The sequence below is a fragment of the Mus musculus genome (assembly GCF_000001635.26).
Source record: "Mus musculus strain C57BL/6J chromosome 5 unlocalized genomic contig, GRCm38.p6 C57BL/6J MMCHR5_RANDOM_CTG5".
In the NCBI taxonomy this organism is placed as follows: domain Eukaryota; kingdom Metazoa; phylum Chordata; class Mammalia; order Rodentia; family Muridae; genus Mus; species Mus musculus.
In genome coordinates, this window is record NT_187059.1 from 464,100 (window position 1) to 485,446 (window position 21,347).

The following is a 21,347-nucleotide window of genomic DNA, read 5'->3' on the forward strand; positions in this document are numbered from 1 at the left end:
ATTGTGATAAAAATTTCATGGTACTGGTACAGTGACAGACAGGTAGAGCAATGGAATAGAAGACCCAGATATGAATCCACACACCTATGGTCACTTGATCTTTGACAAGGGAAATAAAACCATCCGGTGGAAAAAAAGACAGCATTTTCAACAAATGGTGCTGGCACAACTGGTGGTATCTTGTAGAAGAATGTGAATTGATCCATCCTTGTACAAAGCTCAAGTCTAAGTGGATCAAAGGCCTCCACATAAGACCAGAGACACTAAAATTAATAGAGGAGAAAGTGGGGAAAAGCCTCGAAGATATCGGCACAGGGGAAAAATTCCTGAACAGAACAGCAATGGCTTGTGCTGTAAGATCAAGAATTGACAAAAGGGACCTCATAATATTGCAAAGCTTCTGTAAGGCAAAAGACATTGTCAATAAGAAAAAATAGGCCACCAACAGATTGGGAAAGAATTTTTACCAATCCTAAATCTGATAGGGGACAAATATTCAATATATACAAAGAGCTCAAGAAGCTGGACTCCAGAAAATCAAATAACCCCATTTAAAAATGGGGTTCAGAGCTAAGCAAAGAATTCTCAACTGAGGAATAAGGAATGATCGAGAAGCCCCTGAAAAAATGTTCAACATCCTTAATCATCAGGGACATGCAAATCAAAACAACCTTGAGATTCCACCTCACACCAGTCAGAATGGCTAAAATCAAAAATTCAGGTGACAGCAGATGCTGGCGAGGATGTGGAGAAAGAGGAACACTAGCCAGGCATGGTGGCACATGCCTTTAATTCCAACACTCGGGAGCCAGAGGCAGGAAGATTTCTGAGTAAGAGGTCAGCCTGTTCTACAAAGTGAGTTCCAGGACAGCCAGGGTTACACAGAATATCCCTGTCTTGAAAAACAAAATCAGAGCGGGGCATGGTGGTGGCACACGCCTTTAATCCCAGTACTCGGGAGGCAGAGGCAGGTGGATTTCTGAGGTTGAGGCCAGCCTGGTCTACAAAGTGAGTTCCAGGATAGCCAGGGCTATACAGAGAAACCCTGTCTCAAAAAATTAAAAAAAAAAAGAAAGAAAGAAAGAAAGAGAGAGAGAGAAAGAGAGAGAGAGAGACAGAGAGAGAGAGAGAGAGAGAGAGAGAGAGAGAGAGAGAGAGAGAGAAACAAAAACAAAACAAAACAACAACAACAACAACAAAAGCCAGGCATGGTGGCACATACCTTTAATCCCAGTACTCAGGAGGCAGATTTATGAGTTCAAGGCCAACCTGTTCTACAGAGTGAGTTCCAGGACAGCCAGGGCTACACAGAAAAACCCTGTCTCAAAAAAACCAAAAAAAAAAAAAAAAAAAAAAAAAAGAGGAACACTCTTCCACTGCTGGTGGAACTGCAATCTTGTACTACCACTCTGGAAGTCAGTCTTGAGGTTCCTTGAAAAATTGGACATTCTACTGGAAGATCCAGCAATACCTCTCCTGGGCATATACCCAGAAGTTCCAACTGGTAATAAGAACACATGTTCCACTATGTTCAGAGCAGCTTTATTTATAATCGCCAGAAGCTAGAAAGAACCCAGATGTCCCTCAACAGAGGAATGGATACAGAAATTGTGGTGCATTTACACAATGGAGTACTACTCAGCTTTTAAAAACAATGGATTTATGAATTTCTTGGACAAATGTATGTATCTGGAGATTATCATCCTTAGTGAGATAACCCAATCACAAAAGAAGTCATTAGATATGCACTCACTGATAAGTGGATATTAGCCTAGAAACATAGAACACCCAAGATACAATTTGCAAAACACAAGAAAATCAAGAAGAGGGAAGACCAATGGGTGGATACTTTATTCCTCCTTAATATAGGGAATAAAATACTCATGAAAGGAGTTACAAAGACAAAGTTTGGAGCAAAGATGAAAGGATGGACTATCCAGAGACTACCCCACCGGGGGATCCATCCCATTATCAGCCACCAAAACCAGACACTATTGCATATGCCAGAAAGATTTTGCTGAAGGGACCCTGATATAGCTGCCCCGTGTGAGGCTCTGCCAGTGCCTGGCAAATACAGAAATGGATGCTCACAGTCATCTATAAGATGGAACACAGGGCCCCCTGTGGAGAAGCTAGAGGAAGCACCCAAGGTGAAGGGGTCTGCAACCCTATAGGTGGAACAACAATATGAACTAACCAGTACCCCCGAGCTCATATCTCTAGCTGCATATGTAGCAGAAGATGGCCTAGTCCATCATCACTGGGAACAGAGGACCCTTGGTATTGCAAACTGTTTTTTTTTTTTTTTTTTTGATTTTTCGAGACAGGGTTTCTCTGTGTAGCCCCGGCTGTCCTGGAACTCACTCTGTAGACCAGGCTGGCCTATAACTCAGAAATTTGCCTGCCTCTGCCTCCCAAGTGCTGGGATTAAAGGCTTCACCATCATGCCTGGCTGGTATTGCAAACTTTATATGCCCAGATCAGGGGAATGCCAGGGCCAAGAAGGGAGGGGGTGGGGAGGGGAGCAGGGTGGAGGGAGGCTGTAGGGAACTTTAGGGATAGCATTTGAAATGTATATAAAGAAAGTATCTAAGAAAAAAAGAAAAAAGAAAACAACCTGTTCTTAAGACTAAAGCTCATTTTAAGGAGACAAAGGCCTTCTCCATGTTCCTGGTTCTCTCATAATCCAGGGAACTACAGCTCCCTACTTTCAAGCTTCTAGAATTGTACTCTCTCTCTTATCAAGTCTAAATATTGAAAACCGTTCCTGTATTGAACCCCAGCACCCATTCTTTATGGTTGTCTCTGTGAAACTGTTTCCATCTATAACCCAGGCTACACTCAAACTAAAGAAGATCCTGTCTCTACCTCCATGTGTAGTATGATCCTTTAGCTTGGCTAGCTCGAGTGGCATCATGTGTACACAATGTCCAAAGTTGTCCCTTCTTGAGGTTTCCCTAGTACGGGCTGAAGAAATGGTTCAGGAGTTAAGAGCACTAGGGATACAGCACACACAAGTTGCCATGTGAATGTTGGGAAATAAACCAGAGCTGTGTGTCAGAGCAGCCAGTGCTTCTACGGAATCCTGAGACAAAGCCAGGTGCAGTAGAACACAAGTGTAATCCCAGCACTTGGAAGGAGGCAAGAAGACCTCCAGCCTGGTCTACTATGCGAGTTACAGAACAGTCTGACTTACAATGAGACCATGACTTGGAAAATACAGAACAAAACAAAACAAAACAAAAGCAAATAAACAAAACAGAAATCAAAGACAAAAGAAAAACACACTAGTTGAAACAGGACAAAATAAACCAACAGAAAAAAAAAGAGAGAGAGACCCAAAAAGAAGAAACAAACAAACAAACAAACAAAAACAACAACTAAAACTATCCCTTACAGATAAAGAGCACAATCAAAGACAGAGGAATCCAGTAAAAACAGGAAATTTGCAACCTGACTATAAAAACAAAGGAACTGTAATTTAAAAGCAAAACAAAATAAATAAACAAAGGGGCCTGATACATTCTTCTCAGACAAAAGCTTTAAAATGCCTTTGAGTTTCTTTGTTTTGGCACCAACTGCTGGACATTCAGGCTCTCCTTAATAGTGGGATTTGCTTCCACGTGGAGACTCCAATTGACTGGAGCAGAGTTTCATCTGCAAGTCTTCATGGATTGGAGATAGCTTCTGTGTTGGGAATGGGAACGTATATCTACTACTTCTCTCAAGGCTGTTACGAGATGTGGTACAAGCTTGTGCAAGCCATATGCATGCTGCTTCAGCCTCTCTGAGTTCATATGAGCATCAGAAGGCCTGGTGTCTTCAGTTGAGGGAGAGTTGCTATGAACAGAGTTGAGCAAGTGTCTTTTTGGTATTGTGGGTCCTCTTTGGTTATATGTCTAGGAGTGGTAAAACTGGTCTAGAAGGTAGGCAGTTTCTCACATTTCTGAGAAAGTGTCAGATTTATTTCACAAGTGGTTGTCCAAGTTTGTACTCTCACCAGCAATGGGAAAGTGTTTCCCTCTTTCCATAAACTCCCCAACATGAACTGTCAGTGGTGGTTTTGATCCTAGCCATAATGATATATGCATAATGGAATCTCACAGTCATTGGGATTTGCATCTGTCAGATGATTTGGAATGTTGAACATTTATTTAGGTGCTTCTCAGCATGTAGAGAATCCTCTGTTGAAATATTCTGTATAATTCTATAGTACCCCATTTTTAAATTGAGGTATTTAGTTTGTGGATATCTAATGCTTTGTGTATTTATAGGGTTATCACCATTTATAGTGATATCACCCCTCTGTCAGATGTGGGTTGGTGAGGATGTTCTTCCAATCTTTAGGCTGCAATTTTGGCCTGCTGATGAACTCCTTTGACAAATAGAAGCTTTTCAGTTTCATCAAGTGCCATTATTCATTGCTGATCTTATTGCCTGAGCTATGGGTTTCTGTTCAGAAATTTATCTCCTGTGTCAGTGTGTTCAAGGCTAATCCCCCACTGTAGTGGATATTTCTGGTTTTCAACTTGACTATATCTGGAATGAACTGCAATCCAGAATTGGAAGGCTCACCTGTGATCCTGATCTTGAGACTGAGAGATACAAGATTCTGCCCTGGATCTTGGCATGGAGATCTCGAGGCATTGTGGCTATGAATCTCAGGAGACTAAAGCAAGGAGATCTATAAATTCAAGGTCATCTGGGGCAAAGTAAGTTCCAGATTTAGGTGTGGTGGTACACACCTTTAATCTGGGCCACACCTTCTACTGGAGACTTACACAAAAGTGGAAGAAGAAAGACTCTCTCTTCTCTGTGTGTGTGGGACTCAGCAACTGCTAGATCCTTGGACTTCCATTCACATCTGCTGCTGACCATTGTTGGGGAGTTGGACTACAGACTGTGAGTCATCATCAGTTCCCTTACTATACAGTGACTACCAGTAAGTTCTCTAACTCTAGAAAACCTTGACAAGTACATCCACTTCCTCTTGTGTTACATGCTGTGTATCCATTTTTATGTTGAGGTTTTGATCAGTTAGACTTGAGAGTATTGGAGGATAATAAATACAGAGCAGTTTGCTTTCTTATACATGCAGATGCCCAGTTAGACAGGCACAATTGGATAGGGATGATTTCTTTTTTACAATGTCTCTTTAGCATTCTCTGTTAAAAGTCTAGCGTCCATGCTTGATAGCTATGTGGGTTTATTTCTGGGTCTTCAGTTAAATTCCATTGATCAATTTATCTGTTTTACTGCCAATACCACACAGTTTTCGTTATACTATGGGCATGTAATACTACTTCAGATCAGAGAAGGTGATACTTCTAGGAATACATTTGTTGTAGAGGATTGTGGTCCTTGGTCTCAGTCCAATGGTTGCCTGTGAATGTCTGCAATTGTCTTAGGTGCTATTAGAACCTCTCAGAGGACAGCCACACCAGGCTCCTTTATATAAGCACATCTTGTCATCAACAATACTATAGGTTTTTGATGTCTGCTGATGGGATGGATCTAAGGATGCCTGTTCCTGGGTGGCTCTTTCTTCAGTCTCTGCTCCAATTTTTGTCCCTGTTCTTCCTTTAGACAGGAACAATTCTAGGTTAAAATTTTTGAGATCGGTAGCTGGGCGGTGGTGGTACAAACCTTTAATCTCAGGTCTTGGGATGTAGAGACAATCAGATTTCTGAGTTCAAGGCCAGCCTGGTATACAAAGTGGGTTCCAGAACAGCCAGGGTTACACAGAGCAACCCTGTCTCAAAAAAAAAAATTTTTTTTAGATGGGTGTGTGGTACTTTCCCTCAACTAGAAGCCATTCCTAGCCACTGGAGGTGGTCTCTTAAGGTTCTGTCTCCCCTCTGTTGCATATTTCATATTGAACTTTATTGTTTGCTTGCTTGGTTATTTATTGTTTGAACGATTTCTTTATTCTCCTTTTTGCTCTTGATCTTCTTGGTTCAAATAATATTCTGAGACAACATGGTTGTTCTTTACCTAGGGATAATTTAGAATTTCAATTCCCAGGGATCTTCTTGCCTTGGTCTTCCGGCTGGAAGGATTACTATGTGAGCCAAGACACCTGGTTATGTTTTCCTCATTTGTGACCAGCATGGGCCAGAGGGAAATTCACCTGGGAGCCATAATATGTCCTTGAAAATACATGCACAAAACCATAAAATACCATTGTAAGAGGGCATGACAAATACCCTTGTGCAGAACCTTTGGGGCCTACTTGTAGGAATTGGGCAAGAATTTGACATTGGGATAGGACAGTGCAGTAGGCTCATATAAGAATATTTATCTTGGGCTAGTGCAAAGCTCAAGGAAAACTCGGCAGAGGAATGTGTGGCAATTGTTTTACCTTGTTCATCTTGATAAGCCCAGAGAAATAGTGATCAGGGGACTTTGTTTGTTTGTTTGTTTTTGTCAATAGACTTTTTATTGGTTATTTTATTTATTTGCATTTCAATGTTCTCCCCTTCCCCATTTTGTCCTCTGGAAACCCTCATCCAAACCCCTTTCTCCTTGTTTCTATAAACGTGATCCCATACCCACCCACTACTGACTCTCCAACCTGGCATCCCCTACACTGGAGCATCAAGCCTTCACAGGACTGAGGGCCTCTCCTCCCATTGATGCCCAACAAGGCCATCCACTGACATACATGCAGCTAGAGCAATGGGTCCCTATGTGTGTACACTTTGGTTGGTGTTTCAGTCTCTGGGAGCTCTTGGGTTGTGTTGCTCTTCCTATGGGGCTGCAAACCCTTTCAGCTCCTCCAGTCCTTTTACTAACATCTCCATTGGGGACCCCTTACTCGGTACATTGTTTATTGCCTTGTTTGTTCTTTGACCTAAAACTGACTTTATCCTTTGCATGTATTTAGACTGGTATAAAAGCAGACTAGAGAAAAGTGAATCTGCTTAGGACGTAGCACTGGCTGGAGTCATGGAATAATGTTGTCTAATGGTCATTGTCTTTTCAATCATCATTCCCAACCTTGAGACCCTGTTGCCTGACAGAGCTGGCTTGATCACATTTTACAGTTATTTATCAGTTCTGGAATAAAGAGGTGAGCTTTATGCTTTGCCAATCGTATACTATGGTAGTACTCAGAAAGCAGAGCCAGGAGGATGGCTTCATCCACCTTGGAGGGAATTCTGTGGTGTGACTCCAGTAGTACAGTCCTTGCTTGGCATTCACAATTAAGGTTATAAATCACTGCATGATCTTGACAAATGGGGCATGCCTGTGTTCCCAGAACACGTGAGTCTGAATAGAGGCTCAGAAATCCAATGGTATCTTTGCTGTAATAGATAGTGTGAGGCAAACCTGTTCTATATTAAAATATTTTCAAAACAAGTTAAAAAGTGTGTCAGGGAGAGGCATAACATCAATGATTCTAAAAAGTCGGAGCAGGTTTGAGAAAGGAAGGATCAGTGGACATGGAGAGATGATCAGGGTTTCCTGGGCAGAGATAAAATCTCTAGGATTAGGAGATTTTCAGAATACCTGATATTTGCAGAACACATAAATTCAATGCCCAACAAGTGTGATTGTGGCTTGGAACTACCTTTAGCTTCAGTGTTTCTGGAATCCTCTTCCCTTTCCTAGACTTAATAAGCACTATGACAACATGCAGACACACACACACACACACACACTCACACAGAGACCTTGGATGATTCAGACCTAAAGGGGAAAGGCTCAGGGAATCCTGTAGAAGAGAACAAAGAAAGAGGAATAGAGTCAGAGGAAATGGTGGACATCAAGGAAGCCAGAGCTTCTTAAACAAACACAGGAGAACTAACACACACAGAGAGAGACTAAAGTAGACTAAAGTAGAATTCTCAGGGCTTGTGTGGGTCTATTCCACATGGGGTATCAGTGTTGAGAAAAAAGTAGACTGACACAAGCTCCTATCCCAAACCCAGAAATTACTGAAAACCATTTACAAATGAAAAATTAGTTTTCTCAAATGGACTCTCCTTGAGGGTACAAGTCTCATTCATATGGGCAGGTCTACTGGCCAACACAAAGTGAACTCAGAGGCCTCTTTGGAGGTCCTAGGTCTCATAATGTTTTAACAGGCCTCTTTTGGGTTTTTTTGGATTTGCTTTTTAATTTAATTCTTTTTTTTTTAATTTACCTTAAATCCCCCACTAACTGTTCTTTTCCAGGTCAGACCCTAGTTCACTACTTCTAGGTACCTTCTTACCATGTTCTCTGAGTAGGTGGAAGTTCCCTGGGTATCCCCACACCCTGGTACTTTTAGTATTTTTAAGGCAGGGCATATCCTCTCCCACTGAGGCCAGGCAAAGCAGCTCAGCTAGAAGAACACACCCCACAAACAGGCAATGGCTTCTGAAGTGGCCTTCAGTCCAGTTGTTAGGGGACCGACGTGAAGACCAAGCTAAAAATCTCCTACATCTGTGTGGGGAGGCCTATGCCCAGCCCATGTTCTCTTTGGTTGGGGTTTCAGTTTCTGAGAGCCCCAAAGGTCCCGGTTAATTTACGCTGTTGGACTTCTACAGAGTTTTTATCCCCTTTGGGACCTTTGCTCATATATTAGGGCTACCAATTTTGTATTTTTATTGGATTCTTGTGTGTGTGAGATCCTGTCCTGTATCTATATGTATTCCTTGTGGTTTTTCATTGGTTCTTTATCCTCCATTTCTTTGTTTTGTCATACTACAATATGTAACAGTTACCTAGGACTTATATTTCATCAATGTCTTCATATTTTTGCTGGATCCCAAAAATGTGTTGGTGGTCTAGAAACCACTAGACCCTGAAGTGGTTTCTCTCCTTAAACCTTTGTGTCCCATTGCTGAATTCAGGCTTGGTAACAAGTGCCATTGATCACTGAGGAACTCACAGCCTACTAAGTAAGCTCCCTTAAAGTTTTTTCTTAGAAAACACTTTTTTGTTCCATTTTTTGTTTTTAGTTTTTTTCAGACAGAGTTTCTGTTTAACAGACATGGCTGACCCAGAACTCAAATTGTAGACCAGACTAGCTGAAACTCCAAGGTCCACCTACATCTGCCTCCTTAATTCTGAGATTAAAGGCCTATTGTAGCATCTCTCACCTAACTAGATTTTGTTTTTATTTGGTTTGGTTTGGGTTTTGAGAGAGTGTTTCTCTATTTTGGAGCCCTCCCTGTCCCACACTTTAATCTGTAGATCAGTCTGGGGTCTAAAGATCCAGCTCCTCCCCTTGCCTCCAGGGTGCTGGGATTAAAGTCAGGTGCTACCCCACTCTGCTCTGCCTTAATTGTAAAACAGACCCTTAGTCCTTAGGCTTCACTGGTTAAGAATTATCTGCTTAGATAAAACTAGCCTTGAACTCACTGTGCCCAGTTTACCTTTACCTACAGAGTACAGGGATTAAAGGTGTTTGCCACCATTCCTTTTACAAATTTAATTCTCTTAAAGATTTAGCCTGGCAGTGGTGGCACACACCTTTATTCCCAACCCAACACTTGAAAGGCAAAGGCAGGCAGATTTCTGAGTTCGAGGCCAGTCTGGTATACACAGTGAGTTCCAGGACAGCCAGACCTACACAGAGAAACCCTGTCTTGAAACAAAACAAAACAAAACAAAACAAAAAACGTTTTGTTCTCCATGTTTTGGTGTTTTTCCTGCATGTATGAATGTTCAGCAAATGAACGCCTGGTGTCCAAGAAGGTCAGATGGAGTTTTCAGGTTTCCGGAAACTGGAGTTACAGATCATTTCAAGCCACCATGTAGGTGTTCAGAATAGAGTATTAATAGGTGCTCATTATTGTGGAGCAAACTCTTTGGCACATGTCCCACTCCTGATTTCATCTTGGGCAAATCATTCTGGTCATATCAAACCTGACACATTATCTGTTTTCTGTCAGCCAAAGGCAACATCTCCCTCAGACCCTCCAATTTCTGTTTGCCTTTAGGTCTATTTAGAAGTAGACTCAAATGTAAGCTCAAGCTGTCCTTCTATTTACCATAAGGCTGAGGACAGCTTTGAATTGATTCCCCGGCTTCAACAGTTCAACTCTTGAACTGTTGAGTTTCCAGGCATAGCCATTATGTCTGCTGCATACAGTGCTGGAGAGAGGAATGGCTGTATGCTGGGTAGCTCCTTACACACTGAGTGCACACCCAGCACACTTGGACAATGTTAATGGAATCAGACAATGCTCCTTCCTCTAACATTTATGTAGGTGCTACTGCAGTTTATTGAAAAAACATCCAATTCAGGCCTTGAGCTCCAGAACATACTCCTGTCTATTAAAAACTCTTTGTCCCAGATCCAGTTACAATAATATCGATGAATTATTTTCTGTCTATGATCATCAATAGATTAAACCCTGATCTGAGGCAAATCAGACTGACTTTGTGCACATGAATAAAATTGGCCCAGGTGTGGTGTTTCTCAACATTAATCCTAGCAGCAAGAACTATGCTGAGGCAGGAGGATTGCTAGAACTTAGAGTTTAGAAACAACCCTGGCTTCACAGCAAGACCCAATCCTGTAGCAACCTCAAAACTATGTAATCATAAGGCAAATGAAGGAGAAAATCTACAAATTCAGTGATGTTTTATTAAGTAACAAGTGAAATGTTTGAGTGGTATGGTATGCTATGGAGGTATTCTCATTGAGAGCTCTGGTGCAATCAATGAAATGGCTGGATGTTACATATAGAATTAAAAGGGCAGAGTTTAACCATCCAATCTAATTCTAGTTTGAGGTTGAATTACATGGCTGCAATAGGAAGGGTTATTCAGAGAGGCTTCAGTGGAGACAGAAAATATTCAGATCTGGAGATTGGGTAACTACCAGGGTTGTCTAGGACTCAGAGACCTATCTGCAGTACTCAGAACTGGTATGTAATTGGTTTCCCTAGGGTCAAGCAGTTTGATTTGAAACCCTTTAGATTCCGGGGTAGTACAGGAAATTTCATTTTCTGTCTCTTTAGTAAAACACATTGAAGACCTTGGGTTTCATTCCCGATGACGTTTTAGCCTCATCTCCACTATATCTCTAAGATAACTTGTATATTTCATTACTGTGCTTGATATATTTTTTGACACAAGAATTTTCTAAGATGTTGGGCGTGTTGCTCTGGGTTAGCTGAAATCAGATCATTCTGACTAATGTGGTCTTTCATATTTCCTTTCACTGAAATGATGATTTTTTTTTTTTTTGTGAGTCCCTAGCTCATGTAACTTTGATCATCTTTAACTCTGATCATCCTGGTAGCTGGAATTACATTCGTAAGTTACTCAAATGTCTTACCTTAGTCTTTGCTTTAGATCATTTTCACATAGCTGTGGTTTTTGGATAACGTCTGCTTTTGGAACCAAGGTGAGCCTGACAGTCTTGGTAGGAACCCACAGATGTTATCCTCCTTACTGGAAATTCAATATTGTTATACAACACAGGAACTTTTTGGTTGTATTATTGTTTCTTTCCTTGTTTGTTTTTGTTGTTGTTGTTGTTGTTTGATTGCTGGTTTGTTTCTTTGTTGTTTGTCCTTTTTTTTTCTTTTTTACTACTAAATTCAATTTCTCTTCAACTTAGTTTTACAGTCCAGTCATTATTCCCTTCCTGGTCTGCCATTTGTTCCTCATCACATTCTTCCTTCTCATCACCCCACCCTTTTGATAATTTTACATATTTACATTTAAAATGTTATCTCTCTTCCAGGCTTCACCTCACAAACCCCCTCCCATGATACTTTCCCTTTACCTCTAAAACATTACACCCCCACCTACCCACACACTCCTGCCTCTCCCTTCACTATGACAATAGGCCTCCAAAGGACAAGGAGCCTCCTCTCTGAAATAAGCCATTTGCTACATATGTTATCAGGAACCATAGATCCACTCATGTATGCTCCTTGTTTGGAGACTTAGTCCCTGGGAAATCTGAGAGGTCCACTTAGTTGATGTTGTTTTTCTTCCTATGAGGTTGTAATCCCCTATATCTCCTTAAATCCTTCCCTATCTCTTCCATTGGGGTCCACATGCTCAATGCAAAGGTTGCCTGTGAGTATCTGCAGTTGTCCTTAGACAGGTGGTGGCACAGCCTCTCAGAGGACAGTCATATGTTGACAACAGCAATAGTGTTTAGGTTTGGTGTCTGCTGATTTTATACATCCCAAGATCCCAGTCTCTCAAGCGCCTAATCTTCAGTCTCTGAACTATCTCTTTTCCCTGTTTTTCCTTTAGTCAGGAACAATTCTAGGTTAAAATTTTTGAGATGGATGAGTGGCCCCTTCCCTCATTAGGGAGCCATGCATATCGACTGGGGTGTCCTCTTCAAGTTCTATCTCCTCTATGTTCCATATTTCAGCTAGGATCATCTGTACTGGGTCCTGGGAATCTCTTCCATTTTGCTTCCTGTTGGGAGCTATTAAGACAACTCTTGATCTCTGAATTGGGCCTCTCCCACCGAGAAGAAAAAGGGGTCAAGAGCGGGCCAGGGACACATGGATTCCGAGAACCATGGGATGTTCTAGCCCTAGGTCATCACTGATGTCCTGACCACACCCTGATACCACCAAGCTTCCTGCTTCCCCGTGTAGCTGCCAAAAGAAAGAATTTCTATTGCCCCCCTCCCATAAGTACTTCTCCTTTTGCCTGTATTGGCCCACCCCTCCCACTGATAAGTGTCTGTACTTCCCCTTTTGCTTGTGCATTTAAGCCTTGGATCTTTCTCAATACATTGGGGTCTTGATACAACTTCAGAACGGTTTCCGTGTCCTTACTCGTACAAGGCCCTCGTCTCTCTCTACCTCCCATTAAGTTATTAGGAGGAGGTCCCCTCGAGATCCTCAAATAACTGGACGTGTTGGACAGGTCAGCTTCCTTTCATTCTTTCCTTTGTAAAGAAAGGGAAACACATAAAAATATTTTGACCCCAAAATTATGTGTCCATTAGAGTACTAGAGAGGCTCCCATGATGCCAGTGTGGGAGTCTGTCTTTACACCACCAGTTTAGGATACAGAAATAAATTGATGTCTCTAGCACTGTAACTCTAGAGCAGTAATTCAGAAACTAAATGGTTAATGTGGTGGTGAGGAAGCAGTATAAAGTTGTCTTGAATATGTATTCTTTTCTAAATGCTTCCCCAGGAGCCTTCTTCCTGAAGACCTGAGAGGATGAGTGGTCAGACCCCACCCACACTCCAGAAGCGAGCAAGGCAGACACAGCTGAGAGATGAGGCTTTGGCCATATCCCCTCTGGAGAACGTGCCAGCTGTGTACATCCCATGGCTGTTCCAAGAGGCCTTTGCTGGCAGACACAACTCGCTCATAAAGACAATGGTGGCAGCCTGGCCTTTCCAATATCTCCCTGTGGGGTCATTGATAAATATGCATAACCTGGAAACCTTGCAAGCTCTGCTAGATGGTGTAGACAGGAGACTGACAAGAAAATTTCCCCCCGGGTAAGCATATCCAAGTATTGTATATGGGAGCGTAAAGAGTACACAGTAGACATTGCCAGGGAGAATGGCTTTGTCCTAAGTCTATTAGATGCTTCTGATTGCATAAACAAGCAGAGATACAAGGTTCTTGAAATCTACTCTTTACTTGTAGAGAGCACATTTGGATATGGATTAGACTTGAATATGGACTAGAGTAGACTTAGCCTCACAGTAGAATGAGCCTATCCCTGGCCTTCACAGTAATAATAATAATAATAATTACTATTATTATTATTATTATTATAGTAATAATAATAGTAGTAGAAATAGTAATAGAAATGATGTATACCTTAGTGAAAGAAAAGTATTCAAGTGTACAGAAGCCCAGGAAAGCTTTTGTAGCATGCCTGAGTCCACCTTGGATATCAAAGTGCTTAAAAACAAAGACTGTAGCAGTGTGGGGCATGGTAGCACACGCCTTTAATCCCAGCACTTGGGAGGCAGAGGCAGTCGGATTTATGAGTTTGAGGCCTGCCTTGTCTACAGAGTGAGTTCCAGGACAGCCAGGGCTAAACAGATAAACCCTGTCTCAAAAAAAAAAAAAAAAGCTTTAGCAGGGAGGAGACCTGAGTTTAGACATATGTATCAAGAAGACTGCTGACATTCATAAGTTTCACCCACAGGAGGCCAAAACTTCAGGTTCTCGACATGAGAAATGTGCACCATGTCTTCTGGAACATAGGGAGCGATGCAAATGACAGTGACTCTGATGCAGAGACCTTGGATGAAAAGCAAGTAGTGAAGGCCCTTCCCAGATATGCACTGAGGCAGCGTCTGAAGATCATAGTTGATCTGTCAATCAGTTCTCAGCTCAATGAAGAAAAAGCATATTTCTTGAATTGGGCCAAGCAGAGAAAGGGGTCCATAAATTTCTGCTGTACAAAGATGAAGATCTGGGATGCACCAGACAAAGTTATCAGAGAAATCATGAATGTTTTTCATCCAGAGCACATTACAGAATTAGAACTGTATACCGACTGGACTCTGTTGCGGCTGGCACATTTTGCTCCCTACTTTGGGCAGATGAAAAATCTTGAAAAAGTCTTCCTGGCACCACTCCACAAGAATACCTCCCCTATTATGAATATAACAGGGGCCTCAAAAGTCAAGTGTATCAAAAAGATTATTTCTCAGTTTTCCAAATTCAACTGTCTCCAACATGTCTTCATGAAACGTGTCCATTTTCTCAGAGACCACCTGCATCAGATCCTAGGGTAAGCAAGTCAGCTACCAAAGCAAATCTGTCTCTCTTCTCTTAAGGATTAGTGGTACATAATGCCTGCCACTCACTAGGAACAAAATTTAGATACTCATAACACTCTGAAAGTTATGTCTTGTTTCCATGTATACTGAGATATGCAAGGGAAATTTTACAAGTTAATTCAGTCAACTGAAATAAGCACTCATGGAGTACAGAAGTGATTTGATCTAAGGGGAGGTCAGTTCTAGTAAGCATGGGTTGTAATTCTTCGTCAATCATGCCCACTCAATCAAATGGAAAGGGACCAGCAGGGGAGTGTGTAGTAAGGTGTCAGGGTACACATCAGCTCAGTGTGAACATGAACTATATGCTCAGATCTGTGGGAACAGCCTTCTATCTCTGCCCAGTTCCCTTGGATGAAATGTTTTGTGCGAGCCCAAGCAGCACTGAGTGCATGGGACAAGGAGTATAACTTGGACTGAAACTTAGAGCCAGCATGACTGCAGAGGGAATGATAGAATGCAGATTCAATGAGTTTATCAAAATCCTGTCAGGGGTTTCTTGGGTTGGAAGCTCAATCTTCTGTGTGCTTGCTTGCTTGCTTGCTTTTTTTTTTTTTTTTTTTTTTTTTTTTGGTCTTTTGGAGACAGGGTTTCTCTGTGTAGTCCTGGCTGTCCTGGAACTCAGAAACCCTCCTGCCTCTTCCTCCTGAGTGCTGGCATTAAAGGCATGTGCCATCAAGCCCAGCTTCTGTGTGCCTTCTTAGCTTAAGTGATGAACTGGTTTTCGGCTTGAGGGTGAGGCCCAAGGGTGAATTGCGAGATTGTCATGACTGAGCAGTTTGCAACAGGAAGCATCACAGATGTTGTCCTTGATCATTTACTTAAACTGACCTTGGGGCACTTGGTTCATTCTATCACTGTGTACATCCCAGCCAAACCTTTACAACACCACTTGCCAGAACTAACCCTCTGGTCTCCTCTATCCCTAGGTGCCTGAGGACGCCCTTGCAGACCCTCTCCATCACTCACTGCCTAATTTCACAGACAGACTTGGATTCCTTTTCCTGCTGTCACAACCTTTTTAAGTTAAAAAATCTGGAAATCAGAGGAGTGACATTATTTGCTCTCGATCTTATGCCTCTGAGAGGTCTCCTAGGAAAACTGGCAGGTACTCTTAAGTCTCTGGATTTTCAGTGGTGTAGCATGAAGGACTCCCAGCTCATTGTCCTCTTACCTGCCCTCAGTCAATGCTCTCAGCTCAACCAGATCAACTTCTACAGCAATGACTTCTCCATGGCCATCCTGAAGGACCTTTTGCAGCACACAGCCAACTGGAGCAAGATGAATGTGGAACAATACCCTGTCCCTCTGGAGTGCTATGATGCATTGGGTCATGTCTCCAGAGAAAGATTTGTGGAACTTTGTCAGGAGCTCATGGATACCCTCAGGGCCAAAAGAGAGCCTAAGAGCATATCTTTTGCAACAAATGTCTGCCAAAATTGTGGCAAGACCTGTGTCTATGGCCAGGGGGCAAGGCTTTGTTCCTGTTTGCAGTAAACATGGATACAGGACTTCTGACTATGAATAAATGACATGCTTGGGACACATCTCTCATCCAAGGTGCTCAGAGACTGTGACTTCAGACACTTCCCATATGGTTAGAAGTAAAGAGATGGGTAGTGACTGGGACCCTGAATGCTTAGATTGAAATGTGGACTATTCCAATAGACTGTTGGACCAGGGGCATGATGGAGTCAGAATAACAGTTTGGCATTTATATGTGGCTTCTGCCCCGACAGTATATATAGATGCTTTTTGTGTACCTATCAACCTGGATGATGTCTCCCCGGGGTCTTGGACTTTTTCCAACCTTACTACCAGGTTCAGTGTCAGGATGATAGAATAGGTCCAGGTTTGGAAAGACACTGTTGTTTTATGAAGGAAGCAAAGTTCCAGGTGAATATGGCATGTATAAAATAAAAGTTTTCTTGACACATCTTTCCCTAGTCTCTTGCCTGGGCTACATGTATAACACTTTTGGGTGGCTGATCAGTTATGTGCACAAAACATTTACATTAATGTGAGCAACATAGACACAAATCTTGTGAAGAGGGATTAAAATGATCACAGATGGTTAATATCCAGTATGTTGAGACCACAAGGCACCTTGGACCCCTCAAAGATGCCTAAAGGTAAGAAGACAACATAGAGCAAAGAAAAACAGGCTTTCCATTCTAGCTTTGAACTCCTGAACTTTTGGTCATGCCTTAATGAGCTTACTAACAAGAACCTCTATATACAGTCTTTATGCCACATGTCACTAGAGCTCAATTCCCTTGGAGTCCCAAACTCTATGAAGTAACCATAGTGTATAAAAAGATGCCCACTATTATGCAGGTACCTTTGCTACATAAAGTATTTACTTTCAAAAAGACGTGTATTTTAAGTCTTCAATTTTATTAAAAGCAAAAGAAAAATCTCCTTTGCCTAGTCATTAACCCTTTCTGTATGGTAAACTATCAATAAAACAATTTATCGTTACTCTGTATTTACGGAACACTTAGAACATGAGTTCTCTGTTTAAATATCATTGTTATTTTCTGCATTGAATAGCATAGCTAAACTTAAGGCCTCGGCAACAGATGCCCTCTGGAGATAAGTCAAAATGTACACATTGATGCAAGGCTTGTCACAATTCAAAAGGTGGATAAAGGAATCAGCTATTGTTGGACACATGGACATTTAGGCTGGCTTAAGGGATAGAAGAAGACAAAGAAACAACAAACCTCTCTCAGGCTCTTTTCTGTCTTTCCCCACAACCTGACTCCCTGTCTGAATGTCCAGTTCTCTGGCCTTGTTCCTTCGGACCAGTGAACTCACCTGAGATTTGCTAATAATAAACATGCATTCAAGTTCCTTAAACAAGAAAGCCATATATTTTTTTAAATGCTCCAAATACAAGGGCAGCCACATTCATTAAAGAAACTTTAGTAAAGCTCAAAGCACACGTTGCACCTCACACAGTAATAGTGGGAGACTTCAACACACCACTTTCACCAATGGACAGATCATGGAAACAGAAACTAAACAGGGACACAGTGAAACTAACAGAAGTTATGAAACAAATGGTTCTGACAGATATCTACAGAACACTTTATCCTAAAACAAAAGGATATACCTTCTTCTCAGCACCTCATGGTACCTTCTCCAAAATTGACCACATAATAAGTCACAAAACAGGCCTCAACAGATTCAAAAATATTGAAATTGTCCCATGTATCCTATCAGATCACCATGCACTAAGGCTGATCTTCAATAACAAAATAAATAACAGAAAGCCAACATTCACGTGGAAACTGAACAACACTCTTCTCAATGATACCCTGGTCAAGGAAGGAATAAAGAAAGAAATTAAAGACTTTTTAGAGTTTAATGAATATGAAGCCACAACGTACCCAAACGTTTGGGACACAAAGCATTTCTAAGAGGGAAACTCATAGCTCTGAGTGCCTCCACAAGAAACGGGAGAGAGCACATACTAGCAGCTTGACAACACATCTAAAAGCTCTAGAAAAGAAGGAAGAAAATTCACCCAAGAGGAGTAGATGGCAGGAAATAATCAAACTCCGGGGTGAAATCAACCAAGTGGAAACAAGAAGAACTATTCAAAGAATTAACCAAACGAGGATTTGGTTCTTTGAGAAAATCAACAAGATAGATAAACCCTTAGCTAGACTTACTAGAGGGCACAGGAACAAAATCCAAATTAACAAAATCAGAACTGAAAAGGGAGACATAACAACAGATCCTGAAGAAATCCAAAACACCATCAGATCCTTCTACAAAAGGCTATACTCAACAAAACTGGAAAGCCATATATTGAGAGAGATTGCTCACAGCTTAAGAGTATGTGCTGCTTTTGCAGAGGACCAAAGTTTGATTTCAGTGGAAATAATCAGGTTGTTCTTTACAGGTACTCAGTCTTCAGGTGATAGGACCCTCTTTTCTGGGTTATGTGGACCCTGGCTTTCACAAGCACAAATCCACATAATACTCATTTAGCTATAGGCCTAGCCAAAGAAGTCTTTAAATAAAAAAAAAAATAATAATAATAAAGACTCAATTTCACAAACAAATAAAAAATGGCTCAATTAATTAAAATGGTGATGTTGATCAGTAGCAGTTTGTTGTGGCTGGCCAGCGGCTCACATGTGTGGGTTCTAGTCTGCAAAGGCATCTTGGAATCTGCAAGAGAAGGAGTGGGGGGCTAGGCGGTGCGATAAAGTTGGAAACAAGACAGCCAGTCTGATCAAGGTTCGATTTTACTATTATTGACACTCGGTTATGAAGCAGGGGAAGGGGCCTTTTCCTGCCAAATCATCCTGGAGTAAAGTTGCAAGTGACCAAGTGTTACTTACTCCAGAACAGTAAGCGGCAGTGGGAGTGGCAAAATGATGGGGCTGCAAGCTCCGCCCTGATGCTCTCTTCTAGCTAACACTGAAACCTGAGCAAACAGGTTTCAGGCTGGGGAGGTGACAGCAGTTGTATGGCTCAGTGAAGAGAGCATGTGGAGTTTCAGGTGTGTCCTTTGACCTCTGTTGGTGAGCAATAGTGTAGGGTGCTCTGGGCTCCAGAGTTTGACATCCTGCACCAGGGGTGAGTGAGAAGAAATTAGGAGGTTGTCAATGTTCAATATTTATTTCTGTATGTTCTTTAAGTATATTCCTGTTCTAGCTGCATGTATGCTTACATGTCAGGAAAAGGCATCAGAACCCTATATAGATGGTTGTAAACTAGCCAGGTGGTTGTGTAGAATTGAACTCTGGTTGTCTGGAAGAGCAGCCAGGACTCTTACTACTGAGCCATCTTCTCTCCCGGCCCATGTTTGACAATGCAAGAAGTACTTGTGGATACACAATCACAAGGAATGAGGTGTCTATTTTACATAAAAACTTACCAGTTTGGCATTATTGTTAATTCATTATATTTCAAATGTTTTTTTTTTTTCCAATTTTTTTATTAGGTATTTTCTTCATTTACATTTCAAATGCTATCCTGAAAGTACCCTATACCCTCCCCTCCACCCTGCTTCCCTACCTACCAACTCCCACTTCTTGGCCCTGGCATTCCCCTGTACTGGGGCATATAAAGTTTGCAAGACCAAGGGGCCTCTCTTCCCAATGACGGCTGACTAGGCCATCTTCTGTTACAGAGACACGAGCTCTGGGGGTACTGGTTAATTCATATTGTTGTTCCACCTATAGGGTTGCAGACTCCTTCAGCTCCTTGGGTACTTTCTCTAGCTCCTCCATTGGGTGCCCTGTGTTCCATCCAATAGGTGACTGTAAGCATCCACTTCTGTGTTTGCCAGGCACTGACATAGCCTCAAAAGGGACAGCTATATCAGGGTCCTTTCAGCAAAATCTTTCTGGTGTATGCAATAGTGTCTATCAAACGTTTTTTGTACGTGTGTGTTGCAGGTTTCCTTGTTGGTTTCTTACATATTCACTATGTAGGTCTGCCAAAGCAATTGCAATATCCGGCCGGGGTCAGTCCAAGAAAGGTCTGGATGTAGTGCACTTCCTAGAGTGTTTATCTATCCACTCACTGGATCTGTGAACCCCATTAAACAGGGTGTTCATAACTGTTTTCTCAGCACCATACAGGTTGAGACTTCAGAGCAGAAATTCAGTATCATTCTATCTACTTTTATAAATACCTACTAGGAAAATTCAAGAAACCTCTTTTTGACATGGAGCTAGTGTCCCTCTGCACTTTCCTTCTGGTCTCTCTTGACTTTATCTTATTCCTGCTCAGGAATGGAATAAAAGCTGTGAAAAATAAGTAAATAAAAATCAAAATAATACAAAACCCTAGCTGGGCGGTGGTGGCGCCTGCCTTTAATCCCAGCACTTGGGAGGCAGAGGCAGGTGGATTTCTGAGTTCAAGGCCAGCCTGGTCTACAGAGTGAGTTCCAGGACAGCCAGGACTGCACAGAGAAACCTTGTCTCGAAAAACCAAAAAAAAAAAAAAAAAAAAAAAACCAGAAAAAAACAACCTTAATGATTTTTATAGTATAAATCTTAAGCACATATTAACAAGAGAGGAGAAAGGAAAAAAGGAAAGAGGGAGGGAGATACAAAACTAAGAATAAATATAACTTTATCTATTTATGTCTGTAGGGAAAGGGCTGACTGAAACAAGATTCTTTGTATAATTGGCATATGCTAATTATCAGTTATAAGTACATACTAATGACAGCCATCAAGCTTCAAAGCAATCTTTAGAACTTTATTTTCTACCAAAGTACTTGCATATTTCATGAGGTTTTTTAGTGTAATTAAAAGTGGCCCATGAAAACATATGTTGCTAACATGTTTCAAGGAAAACATGTTTCATTTCTGTTTGCAGTGGACAAAGTTTAATTGTTTAAAATATCTACCTCCTTCTTTATCGTTTCTTTTGGTTTCCATTAACTCATTTATTCTCTTTACCAGGTGATCACATCATGCCTTTCTTTGCCCTCCAGTCCTACCTACCCTCTGTCTTTTCTCCTCATTTCCTTCTCCCATTCTCCCCAGAAAAGGAGAGTTACTAACAGAATATACAAAATGAATCCAAGACCACCAGTACCTTCCGCCTTCAAAAAGGACTTTCCAAACTGTACTAGCA

At 41.6% G+C, this 21,347-nt stretch overlaps 1 protein-coding gene across 1 annotated transcript; it reads left to right on the top strand.

Annotated features, from left to right (window-relative positions):
• Nucleotides 1-4,821: 4,821 nt before the first annotated feature.
• On the top strand, nt 4,822-16,675 carry Gm16367 (predicted gene 16367). The gene is made up of 4 exons (NM_001031622.2): nt 4,822-4,942; nt 13,120-13,433; nt 14,096-14,686; nt 15,665-16,675. The coding sequence occupies exons 2-4, from the start codon at nt 13,147-13,149 to the stop codon at nt 16,230-16,232; spliced, it is 1,446 nt and encodes a 481-aa protein (NP_001026793.2). The 5' UTR covers nt 4,822-4,942; nt 13,120-13,146; the 3' UTR covers nt 16,233-16,675.
• Nucleotides 16,676-21,347: the final 4,672 nt, after the last annotated feature.